Source organism: Pan troglodytes, chromosome 18 (genome assembly GCF_028858775.2).
Source record: "Pan troglodytes isolate AG18354 chromosome 18, NHGRI_mPanTro3-v2.0_pri, whole genome shotgun sequence".
NCBI lineage: Eukaryota > Metazoa > Chordata > Mammalia > Primates > Hominidae > Pan > Pan troglodytes.
Window position 1 is genome coordinate 51276629 of NC_072416.2, and position 12920 is coordinate 51289548.

Consider the following 12920-nt stretch of genomic DNA (forward strand, 5'->3'; position numbering starts at 1 on the left):
TTTCACCATGTTGGCCAGGCTGGTCTCGAACTCCTGACCTTAGGTGATCCGCCCGCCTTAGCCTCCCAAAGTGCTGGGATTACAGGCATAAGCCACCACACCTGGCCTGTTTGCTTAAGTTTTATATATACAAATGTTCTTAGGAAAGCACTATTGAGAAGAAAACTAGTTACTGATACAAATTCCCTGTTTAATATTCAAGGCATTACACCGTAGATTAATCAGGCAATTGAATTAGAAATTTTACACAGTAGTTTATTTGTGATTGTCTTAAATTGAATATTTTTCCCAGGAACAAGTTGATTAGTGAACAAGTAAAAGATAATATTATATAGCAGTCACCAAGAGTCTTAAGCTAATGAGAATATCATAAGCCATTTATTTGTCAGCCATGACAAATGCTTGTCAGCAGAACAGTGTTTGGTGGTCCCCTTCTGCAGGAGCCCTTGCAGCAGTCCACCAGTTCAGGGGCAAGAAAATGAGTCCAATTAAACATGAGCAGGAGCTGGGGTCTCTTGTAACAACTCCATAGGCATAACTTTCAGGGTTGCCGCAAGAAACATGCCCAATTCTAAGAGTTACAAGAGTCACCTAATCAAGAGAATTATGGTATCCTCATCAGGTATTTATAGTTCTGCCAATCCAGATGAAGTCTACCAATCAGGAATCATTTTAAAAATAGTGAGTAATGAAGTCAGGCGTAGTGCACACCTGTAATCTGAGCTACTTGAGAAGCGGAGGCAGGAGTATTGCTTGAGCCCAGGAGTTCTGTCCAGGCTGTGCAACACAGCAAGACCCTGTCTCTTAATAATAATGATAGGTGCTTTTTTTATATTCTAGGTGATTTTTTCCCTTTTTTTATCATTTGTTTTTACTTCTAACATTTTCATTTTCAGGTGTTTCTGAATAGTTATATAAAATCCTTATATATAAAACTATTTTATGCAGTCTTTTTAAAAAATGATTATAATTGTTTTTAGCAGAAAGTACTACTCACATGAAAGCCTATGATGAAGAAAGTGTCGCGTCACTGAGCACTACCCAGGATGAGACTCAGGATAGTTTTCAGATGAACAATGGGACACCAGAGTCTGCTTATATCTTACAAGGTGGATATATGCTGGCAGCCTCGTATTGGCCAAAGGTAAAGAAATAATTTCTTATTGGGATAGGTCATTTTTTAGTATTTTTCTATATTGCTTCAATGGTAGATATTCTTACTATGTGGAAACATAGGTCAGCGTAAAATGTAGGATGACATTTTGGTGTTAGCTCCAAAAGTATAAATTACTGCTATCAAGTAAATAGTTCTGCTTTAATGTGTATGCTTCTCAACATGACTTTAGAATGTTTAGAATAAAAGATAATGAATCCTTACTTTCAAGTTAATCCTAAAGTGCTTCTTTATGAAACAGGTGCTTTTGACTGAGTCTCCTTGAAGAAGTTTACTGTAGCCAGTTGTGACCTAGAATGAAAAGTTCATTTAAATACATGTACATTCAGTGGAAGAAGAAAGATTGAATTAATACAGATTTTCTTCCTTTTTTTTTGAGTCTCACTCTGTCGCCCAAGCTGGCTTACAGTGGCACAATCTCAGCTCACTGCAACCTCCGCCTCCCAGGTTCATGCAGTTCACCTGCCTCAGCCTCCCAAGTAGCTGAGATTACAGGCACCCACCACCCTACCTGGCTAATTTTTGTATTTTTAGCTGAGGCAGGGTTTCACCATGTCGGCCAGGATGGTCTCGAACTCCTGACCTCAAGTGATCCGCTTGCCTCGGCCTCCCAACGTGCTGAGATTACAGGTGTGAGCCAGTGCACCTGACCAATTTTTCTTCCATTATGTGACTAGACTAGTGCTGGAATACTTACCTTTAAGAATGAGGTTGGGAAATGGGAGAATGGAGGGTTTTCTCCTCTTCTGTGTACGTCTAAGTTGTTTGAACTTATTAGGAGTCTGTATTACTTTTTAATTATAACAGCAAAAATAAAACTATCTTTGTGGTATAATTTTTTGTCTGTTTGTTTGTTTGTGAGACACGGTCTTACTCTGTCACCCAGGCTGGAGTATAGTGGCACAATTTTTTAATTTTTTGCAGAGACAGGGTTTTGCTATGTTTCCCAGGCTGGTCTCAATCTCCTGGCTTCAAGCAGTCCTACCACCTTGGCCTCCCAAAGTGCTGGGATTACAGACAGGTGTGAGCCACCACGCCTGCTTATGGTATAATATTTTTGAACTTCACCAAAGGGAATCTGTACTCAAATAACTTGTTGCAGAATTGTAATATATATATACATGAGAATATGTATGCATAGCACATACACATATGTTGAACTAGGGTTAAATCCATAGACTCTTGAGCTATTTGATCTCCAAAGGTCTGATCTAATTATTAAAATTACACTTTGATGTTGCATGCTTTTCTAGGATCGTGTGATGATCAATAGGTTGGACAGTATTTGTCAAACAGTTCTGAAAGGAAAGTGGCCTTCAGCTAGAAGAAGTTATGATGCTAACACAGTGGCTTCTTTCTATACCACAAAACTGCTGGACAGCCCTGGAGCAGCTACAGAATACAGCGAGCCCAGTGTACCCACTCCCCCAGGTGCCGGTGTTAAAGAAGAACATGATCAGTCAACACAGATGTCAAAGGTGAAGAAGCATGTACGAGAAAAGGAGTTTACAGTGAAAATCAAAGACGTATGTGTATTTTTATTGCCCTAGGGCCTGATTGCGATTGCGGTGTGCAGCATGCTTTTCCTGCAAATGGCTGCCTGCTCTTACTCTTCCTTCCTTCACATACCTGTTTCTTGGTATTTGGATTATTTTCTTTCTGATATCCAGGTTATTAAACTTGAATATTCTACTAGAGGGATCGTCATTAAATATGTTTTTCTCTTTATGCTTCTGAAAATAGTTGTAATCAAAATGCTTTCTTAAACAGTGTGGCAATTTCTAATTGTTTTGGTTCTTTTATATAGTATTTAAATAGTATGTCAGTGTACTTTCTGTTTTAAACATTTAGCATGCCCTGTTATCAGTATTGTTTCATTTTTAAATGATTTTTGAAGCTTAACTTATTACTTAGTGTCTAAAACATAGTTAATGTCCTCCAAAATGTCATATGAATAATGTACATAGAGATGTATGTCTAAAGTTAAAAATGTTACAGTGTACTAGTAACATCTTGTTTTGGTCAGAAAAGTGTGTAGAGTACTTGTATTTTTTTCATTCAAAATAGAAAATTTGGTGTTATTATAGAAATTGATTTAAAATGTTTTTATTTGATTGATTTATGAATGAGAAATGAACTTCTTTGATGTTTCAGGATTTTTACTTCATTTTTTTTCCTCAGTAAAAAAATTCTCTTAATATCCTGCAATAAGATTTTTTTTAACAGTTTCTGTCTTAATAATGGTATTTGTTTAACAGGAAGGTGGTTTGAAGTTGACATTTCAGAAGCAAGGGCTTGCTCAGAAAAGACCATTTGATGGTGAAGACGGTGCTCTGGGGCAGCAGCAGTACCTCACTCGGCTTCGAGAGCTTCAAAGTGCATCAGAGACCAGCCTCGTCAATTTCCCAAAATCCATACCAGTATCAGGTGAATATGCAAGTAATAATTGTCTTACTATGAAACATTTTCTGTCATGTCCAAATCTTCTTTTATAGATGCTTGTAATAAAAATTTATTTTTCCTTTGTTGGAACCTCTTAAGCCTATAAAGTAATCAATAGAATTTTAAATCTTAATAAATATTTTTTGGAACTTTTAACATGACATTTTAAAGTATAAAGGGCAGTTTTCATTTTGGGGCCTAGAGTAGTTGTGTGGGAACATCATTTTGTCAAGTTGCCTCATACAGGTAAAAGTTCAAACTGCATTTCAGTATCACAAATTAATGGTGATTGGTAGAAGAAATTAAAAAGAGAAGTTTTAGAAAAACTTTAGAGATTGTACAGTCCAGGCATCTTCAGGATACAGGTGTTATCTATGACTAATCCCCAAAAGGTAATCATTCATCCTTAGGGAATACTTACAGAAACAAGGTTCCTTAAATAGCCCTTTTTATTATTGGGCAGCTCAAATCGTCAGAAAATTCCTCTATTTAGAAGTAAATTTTGCCTCCTATAGGTTCTTCTCAGTTATCGAAGTTCTGTCTTTAAAAGGCAATGCATAATTAACCTAATCCTGTGTCTACATGATAAATCTTAGCATTTTGAAAGCAATTATCAGATCTCCCCTACAAACTATCTGTCTGTCTTCTAATCTTTTGGCAGTTTGAATCAACAAATATTTATTAAATACCTAATTGGTGGTGCCCTGTGCTGTGTACTCCGTAGGCATTGAGGAATGCATTAGACATTGGTTTTAGTTTTTGTTTTGTTTTGGATTTCTGTTGAGATAGTGTCTCACTATGTTGCCTAGGCTGGTCCTAAACTCCTGACCTCAAACGATCCTCCCACCTGGCCTCCCAAGGCTCTGAGATTACAGGCATGAGCCACCACGCCCAGCCTGTTTTTGTTTTATCTTAGTACTTTAATTTATCTGTGTTCCTCTAAAAGTGTGATGTCAAGAATTGAGAATGAAAATTTTTTTAAAAAAGTTGAGAATGGTACTCAAGATTAACTGAGTCTTAATGCGTGGACCACAACATACTGATCTCCTAAAGTACTAGTTGTCAATTCAAGCAAATAAGTGTCTTGAATTTCCCTTCCTTGTGCATAAAGTTAAAGACTGTACTTCAGTACTCTACTAAGTCTAGTTGCCAAGCAATACATGCTGTATTGTAAGTGTTGTCTTGAACTGATCACTATTTCCAAATGCTGCTATTACCACTTCTTAAATTATAAATTAGTTTAGCTTCATCAGCATCAGTTTGGTCTCTTGTGGATTCATTAACCATTCAATGTAATTTTCCAATTAGTAGAACTTCAGACATGTATGAATTGCACTTCAAATATGAATCACCCATGCTTCTATTACTGTAGAATAAATCCCCCAAATTATGCTTTACAATTACAGTTGCCCAAATTATACCTTACAATTAACAATTTTGTTATCAAGGAGCCCTTTTTTTTTTTTCACCAGAAAATGGTAACAAATGGGGAAGATAAGCTGTGCGTTCTTTTGCCCAACCTCAGTGAGGCTTAATAATACCACTACTCTTACTGTTTAAAACTCCACTGTAAAGTGAGATTGATACTTCTATTGCCTGAACATTTTATTGCTGTTGCAGCTGAAGATTGTATAGCTTTTGCCTGTAAGTCATTCTTTGGTAAATAATACTGTTTTTTAATAATATCAATAGTAGGGGTCCAGTGTGGTGGCACATGCCTGTAATCCCAGAACTCTGGGAGGCCGAGGCAGGTGGATCACCTGAGGTCAGGAGTTCAAGACCAGCCTAACTGACATGGTGAAACCCTGTCTGTACTAAATACAAAAAAAAAAAAAAAATTAGCGTGGTGGCGCATGCCCAGATTCCCAGCTACTCAGGAGGCTAAGGCAGGAGAATCGCTTGAATCCGGGAGGCGGAGGTTGCAGTGAGCTGAGATCGGGCCATTGTACTCCAGCCTGGGCAACAAGAGCGAAACCCTGTCTCAAAAACAATAATAATAATAATATCAATGGTAATTGTGCCAAGCGTGGTGGCTCACACCCGTAATCCCAGGACTTGAGGAGGCAGAGGCAGGAGGATTGCTTGAGTCCAGGAGTTCAAGACCAATCCTGGCAACATAGCAAGACCCATCTCTGAAAAAAATTTAAAAATTAGCTGGGTATGGTGGTGTGCCCCTGTAGTTCCAGGTACTTGGGAAGCTAAGGTGGAAGGATCACTTGATCTCAGGAGGAATACCTGAGCCATGGTTGTGCCACTGCACTCCTAGGTGACAGAGCAAGACCTGTCTCAAAAAAAAAAAAAAAAATTGTAACACGACTTTTGCAGCTATACAAAATATTTAAAATCTCAAGTATTCACCCTAGATAGAGTTATTATCTAAGCATTTTATCTTATCCATCTTAATAATTGCAAATATGAAATCTAGATCTTTATTCCTATGTTACTTTTGGGAAAGCTGTTAACATTTTTGAGCCTTACTTTTCCTGTTTGTGACATGAAGGGTGTGGGGATGACAGAGATGACATTGTTAGATGGGTTAAATAAAACAATGTATATAAAGTGGCCAATAAAGAGCTTGGCACACAATGGGATGCCAAACAGATGTTAAAATATGTACTCATAGATTTTAGAATTAGATGTTTAACAGATGCTATTATTAAAATTCTTCATTTTCCAAAGGCTGTGCCTTTTGTATTCTTGTGTAATTACCCCTTGGAAAGCCTTGAGTAAAGATACCAGATGTAGTGTAATTTCATTAATGAAGGAGAGTAAAATAGCATAGATTATAACAAGAGGACAAAACTGAAGAGCTCATTCCAGAAACTACCTGGAATAGTGAATAGAGGATGGCAGAGCCAAGCAACCTGGGGTTTTTAATTCTGTCATTTACTGGCTATTGTGACATTGAGCAAGTGGCTTAATGTTCCCATCTTATTTATAAAATGAGCTTAATAATCCCTCTTCTGTTTTGTTTTTGATGATTTGAGATAGCATTTGTAAAGCTTAGTACAGTATCTGGCACTTAGTAGGCATTCAATACAAAAAAGCTATTTTTAAAATAGTGTTAATTACATCTAAAATAAAGACAACACAGACTTCAAAGTTAAATCTTACATTTGGATTCTGGCTTAAATGAATTGCTAATGTTTATTAAAATCAGCCTCAGAAATAAGTCAGGGTAGTATATAATTAAAATGAAGAGTTAGTCAAATAGAATATGTTTGTAAATGTACACAGTATTGTAAATGTACAATATTGGTAGAAACCAGATGTTTTTTCATAGATAATTATATTAAGTACTTCTATTTTTTATGTAGTACAGGGATAGCACTAAAGGTAAAGTAAAAGAAATGTAGGACACTATCTCTTCCTTTTAGTTGATTGGTAGACAAGACCTGCACATTAAAATATTAGACAATACGTTCAATATTTTGCTACACAGAACATTATAGTTAATAAACGTTGGAAAAGAGGAAAGTCATTGCTTTCTGGAAACTTAGCCAGAGTCCTGTGGAAGAGATGGGATTGAACAGGATTTGATAAGAGGACAACAAAATAATTGTCTTTCTAGAAAATAGGGTTGTCAGAAGGGGTAAAAGAAGGGCAGGGAATAGCATGAAACAGAGACTAGATGTCAGGAAAATGGTATGATTTTGTGGTAAGACTGACCTTGCTAGTGTGTAAATTCTTACTGGGACAGATGTGTAGATCAAATCTTGCTTAGGAAAGCTAAATCTTAAGTTATGAAAAGCATCAAAAACAGATCTAGGGCAGGGGTCAGAGGTTGAGAATCATGCTGATTCAAGGCAGTTCATTTATATTAGAATAGGAAGCCATGAGAAGTATGAAACAGAATGGTTACTTACCATATGAATTAAGTACCTTTTTGAAACTGAGATGGGAGGAAGGTTGTGACTTCTGTGAAGTTACACAGCTCGCCAGAAGGCAACACCTTCTTCAGGAATACCCAGGACTTGCTCAGTAAATTCTCCTTGAATGACTGGAAATGCATTTTTCATTATAAACATGTAAACTATTTTAAACAAGCATCTCACCTTTAATAATACATCCTTTTAATAAGAGAATTCAAGATTATGTACTCTTTAAGGAAAAGTGTTTTATTCATCTTTGAACCATCATACTGCATAGTACATAGCTGCTTAATAAAATATCTATTAGAAAAATTGATGAATGCATGGAACTGTTTCATTCATACCCCTTACATTTTTGTTGAGTGCCTACTGAAATGAAAGAAGTCAGTCTAATTTGGTGACTAAAAAGTTACTGGTACCTTAAAGAAAATACCTTAAGTAGGTTGGGGCAGGAATGGACTAGGGAAATCCAAGAACTAGTTACTCATGAAAAAAAAAGAGCACAAGAGAGATCAGTCTTTTAAAAGTTCTGATGTTATAAAAAGGACAAAGTGTTTTTTTTCTGAGACAGAGTCTCATTCTGTTGCCCAGGCTGGAGTGCAGTGGCATGATCTCGGCTCACAGCAACCTCCGCCTCCCGGATTCAAGTGATTCTTGTGCCTCAGCCTCCCAAGTAGCTCGTATTACAGGTGCCCGCCACCACGCCCAGCTAATTTTTGCATTTTTAGTAGAGACATGTTTTTGCCATGTTGGCCAGGCTGGTCTTGAGCTCCTGACCTCAGGTGATCTGCCCACCTCGTCCTTCCAAAGTGCTGGGATTACAGGCGTGAGCCACTATGCCCGGCCAAAAGTTTAACATTTGTTTGTTTGAGTTAGGGCATATTTTTAAGTTTAGAAAAATCTGGCCAGGTGCTGCAGCTCACGCCTGTAATCCTAGCACTTTGGGAGGCCGAGGCAGGTGGATCACAAGGTCAGGAGATCAAGACCATCCTGGCTAATATGGTGAAACCCCGTCTCTACTAAACAAATACAAAAAAATTAGTTGGGCGTGGTGGTGGGTGCCTGTAGTCCCAGCTACTTGGGAGGCTATGGCAGGAGAATAGCATGAACCCGGGGGGCAGAGCTTGCAGTGAGCCAAGATCGTGCCACTGCACTCCAGTCTGGGCGACAGAGCAAGACTCCGTCTCCAAAAAAAAAAAAACAAAAATCAAAAAAGAATAATGTAGAAAAAGATATTTGGCACAAAAAGCAGAGATAAATGATTTTTTTTAAAAAAACAAGCTTTTGAAAGTATAGGAACGAATGGGTTCAAAGAAAGGGGAAATGTTTATCTTAGGGAAAAGGCATGCTTCCTTCTCCAAGGAAGGAAGAGAAGATGTGTGAATATCGGGAAAAAAAATAGAGAAGACAGGTCAAAAATTGAAAGAGGCCTAGGTTGTAATTCTTCAGGTTTTTAAATGAGAGGTGGGGATGATATTTTTAGTCCAAAAGTTTCTACATTAAAGATGTATAAAATAAGAACTAACACTTACATATATTTAGGAAAGGGATTACTTTCAGTTTGTTTAAGAACTAAATTTGTATCACCATTTTGCATTTTTAATTCAATTAGGTACTTCCATTCAACCAACCCTTGGTGCCAATGGTGTGATATTAGACAACCAGCCTATAGTCAAAAAAAGGCGAGGAAGGAGGAAGAATGTAGAAGGTGTTGACATCTTCTTTTTTAACAGAAATAAACCACCTAATCATGTAAGTAAAGCAGTACTTAAAAACTGATCCTTGAATTCAAAATTCAATCCTAATAAATATACATATTATTGTTTTGTGAATGTTTTATAGACTATTAATAAGGAAATTAGAAGTATGCCATATAATTTTAGATGATATCTTAGAATCTTAGCACTGTCCAAGAGTGATAAAAATTTTAAGTTTAAAAGATTTAGCAGAATTTTTAGCAACAACTTATTTTTTCTCTTCAAAAATAATTGCTTTATTGAACCAATATTAGAATGATAAAGTATGAAAATAAAGATACCATTTGGTGTTTTTTTACAGGTTTCTTTAGGCTTAACCTCCTCACAGATTTCCACAGGGATAAATCCAGCACTATCCTATACTCAACCTCAAGGAATTCCTGATACAGAAAGTCCAGTTCCAGTTATTAATCTTAAAGATGGAACAAGACTTGCAGGAGATGATGCACCAAAGAGAAAGGATTTGGAAAAATGGCTTAAGGAGCACCCGGGTTATGTGGAAGATTTGGGAGCTTTTATTCCTGTAGGTGACACCTTAAAATTCTTGTTATATTTTATTTTTATGAATTGTCAGATCTATCATGATGAAGCATAAATTCTCATCCATTTATGCTAAATATGTGCTCTGCCTAAGACCTAGGAGAATTAGCAGGAAAAAATAATTACCATCCTTCCCATGATACAATACAATGTTATTTTCCATTTTTCCATTCTGCATTCAGTGAGTATTTAATAATAAAAATCCCTTCCAATATAGAGTACTATGTTAGACCCAGTGAAGGTTACTAAGGTATAAAACTTCCAATCCTTTCTCAAGCAGTTTATTTTAAAATAATAATGATTATAGTAAACATGTATTGAAACTTAACTATGTGCCTGCAGTTATGCTGACATACTTATGCACACCACATGCATTACCTCATTTAACACAATAACTTTATTACGTGGCATTATTATAACTGTTTTTTGTTTTTTTGAGACAGAGTCTCGCACTGTCACCCAGGCTGGAGTGCAGTGACGTGATCTCGGCTCACTTCAACCTCTGCCTCCCGGATTCAAGCGATTCTCCCACCTCAGTCTCCTGAGTAGCTGGGACCACAGGTGCACACCACCATGCCCAGCTGACTTTTGTATTTTTCATAGAAACAGGGTTTCACCATGTTGGCCAGGCTGGTCTCAAACTCCTGGCCTCAAGCAATCCGCCTGCTCAGCCTCCCAAAGTGCTAGGAATGCAGACGTGAACCACCGCACCCAGCCTATAACTGTTTTATAAATGAAATTAAAACACTAAAGTTTTAAGTAAATAGTTCAAGTCCAGTCAGCAAACAAACTCTTAAATCTGGAGCCCAAACTACTCCTCTTAAGCTCTTCTTCAAGCTGTGAGTATAGCTTCTATGCCCCTCCAGATGCACAATGAGTTTATTTTAATCAAAGATGAGGCTGGGCATGATGGCTCATGCCCGTAATCCTAGCACTTTGGGAGGCCAAAATGGGCAAATCACTTGAGTTCAGGAGTCTGAGACCAGCCTGGCCACAGGCCACCACATCCAGCTAATTTTTTCAATTTTTATTTTGTAGAGACAGGCTCTTACTGTCTTGCTCAGGCTGGTCTCAAACTCCTGGCTCAAGCGATCCTCCTGCCTCAGCCTCCCAAAGTGTTGAGATTACAGGTGTGAGCCACCACACCTGGCTAAATATTGCAATCCTAAAAATAATGGGAATCCTGAGTTGAACACTGTAACTTCCTAACATGTTCAAGATAACATTCATTTATTCAGTTAACAATTTTTTATTGAGGGATTACTATGTACTACTTATTATTTTAAGAGATTGAGGATATAGCAGTAAACAATATAAAGTTTTTGCCCTCATACCTATACTCTAGACTCTGAAGAATTCTCATACCTTTCTCTTTATCACTGCAAAAGGGCCTTTAACTTTTTAAACTTGTATATCCATTCATCATTTCACCTGCAAATATTTTATCATAATATTTTATATTACTTTATTGTAAAGATTTTGAAAACATATTTTTAAGGGCAGCATTTGTTCCTCTAAAGATTATAAGATGTAATTTGTCTGCTTTCCCAAGGAAAAGCATTTTCCTTTGTAAAAATCACCTTACATTAATGATTTCTTGGATCTCACACTCTATTGTAGTATTTCTGTAGCTAAATAATTATAACATGGTGGAGAGTATACTATAATAAAGTTATGTATATAAAGTCTCATGGGAACAGATGTAAGAAAAATTAACTGCCTAGGCAGTTTCTGAGGAAAGATAAAGAAAATAGAGCCGACATTTGTCTCGTGGATGAAAAAAGAGTAAGTAGGCATTGACCAGGTTAACACAAGAAGAGGATGTTCTAGGCAATATAGAATTATTAAGAAGATGGCCGGGTGCGGTAGCTCATGCCTGTAATCCTAGCACTTTGCGAGGCCGAGGCGGGCAGATCACCTGAGGTCAGGAGTTCAAGACCAACCTGGCAAACATGGTACCCCATCTCTACTAAAAATACAAAAATCAGCTGGGCATGGTGGCGGGTGCCTGTAGTCCCAGCTACTCGAGAGGCTGAGGCAGGAGAATCTCTTGAACCCGGGAGGCAGAGGCTATCATGAGCCAAGAGCAAAACTCCATCTCAAAAAAAAAAAAAAAAGAAAAGAGGATATGACTGTAAGCCATATTCATAAAACAGTGACTAGTCTAATATTCCAGAGTACGTGGAGGAGTGAGTGGGGTAATAGTAAATAAACAATGAACAGAAGAGGTGAATTGAATAGGTTCAGGCCATGATGGGACTGGTATGCTAAGCTGAAGAGTTTGAGTGTTGGTTTCCTGAAAATATTTTTAATTGGCTGGAAATACCTGCAAACATTAAGCCCTGTTTTGTTAATAGTTGTATAGAGAAGTAGCATGGTTTGATTGGATGAGTTTTTATTTTTATTGCTAGATATGAGTTATTGGGTTCTTGCTTGTTTTTGTTTTGAGACAGGGCCTCACTTTGTTGCCCAGGCTGGAGTGCAGTGGCACGATCATGGCTCACTGCAGCCTTAATCTCCCATGCCCAAGCAGTCCTCCCATCTCAGCCCCAACAAATACCTGGGACTGTAGGCGTACACCACCATGGCAAGCTAATTTTTTGATTTTTTGTAGAGACAGGGTCTCACCATATTGCCCAGGCTTAACTTTTTTAATGAATAGTTTGAAGAAAAGATTGATGCAATACTTTTTATTAAAATAATGTTTGGCCAGGCGTGGTGGCTCACATCTGTAATCCCAGTACTTTGGGAGGCCAAGGCGGGAGGATAGCTTGAGCCCAAGAGTTCAAGATCAGCCTGGGCAATGTGGCAAAACTTTCATCTCTACAAAAAAATAAAAAAAATTAGCCAGGCATGGTAGCACACACCTATAGTCCCAGCTACTTGAGAGGCTGAGGTGGGAGGATCACTTGAGCCTGGGATGTGAAGGCTGCAGTGAGCTGTGATCACACCACTATTCTCCAGCCTGGGCAACAGAGCAAGACCCTGTCTCAAAAAAAAATAAAATAAAAAAGTTTAGATATTTTTAAAATGTAAATAACCAAAAGGTAAATGCTATTAAATTACTTGGATCAGCTCATTTTAATATTTTGAATTGTTTTGCACAGTTAAAGACTTTAAAGATATGTCTTTATC

General features: G+C 37.5%; 1 protein-coding gene across 38 annotated transcripts in view; it reads left to right on the forward strand.

The window, feature by feature from the left end:
* The window catches only part of CHD9 (chromodomain helicase DNA binding protein 9), a 272245-nt gene that overhangs the window by 250015 nt on the left and 9310 nt on the right, over positions 1-12920 (forward strand). For 28 of the 38 annotated variants that reach the window (XR_010152345.1, XM_009430786.5, XM_063797125.1 and 25 more), the window contains 5 exons: positions 981-1144; positions 2428-2700; positions 3433-3601; positions 9101-9240; positions 9547-9768. Coding sequence is in view for 37 of the 38 variants with exons in the window: in XM_009430786.5 (XP_009429061.2) it covers positions 981-1144; positions 2428-2700; positions 3433-3601; positions 9101-9240; positions 9547-9768 (968 nt within the window). In the remaining variant the exon portion in view is untranslated. The remainder of the gene's footprint in view (positions 1-980; positions 1145-2427; positions 2701-3432; positions 3602-9100; positions 9241-9546; positions 9769-12920) is intronic. The other 10 variants (XM_054668389.2, XM_054668388.2, XM_063797121.1 and 7 more) reach the window with 3 other exon arrangements.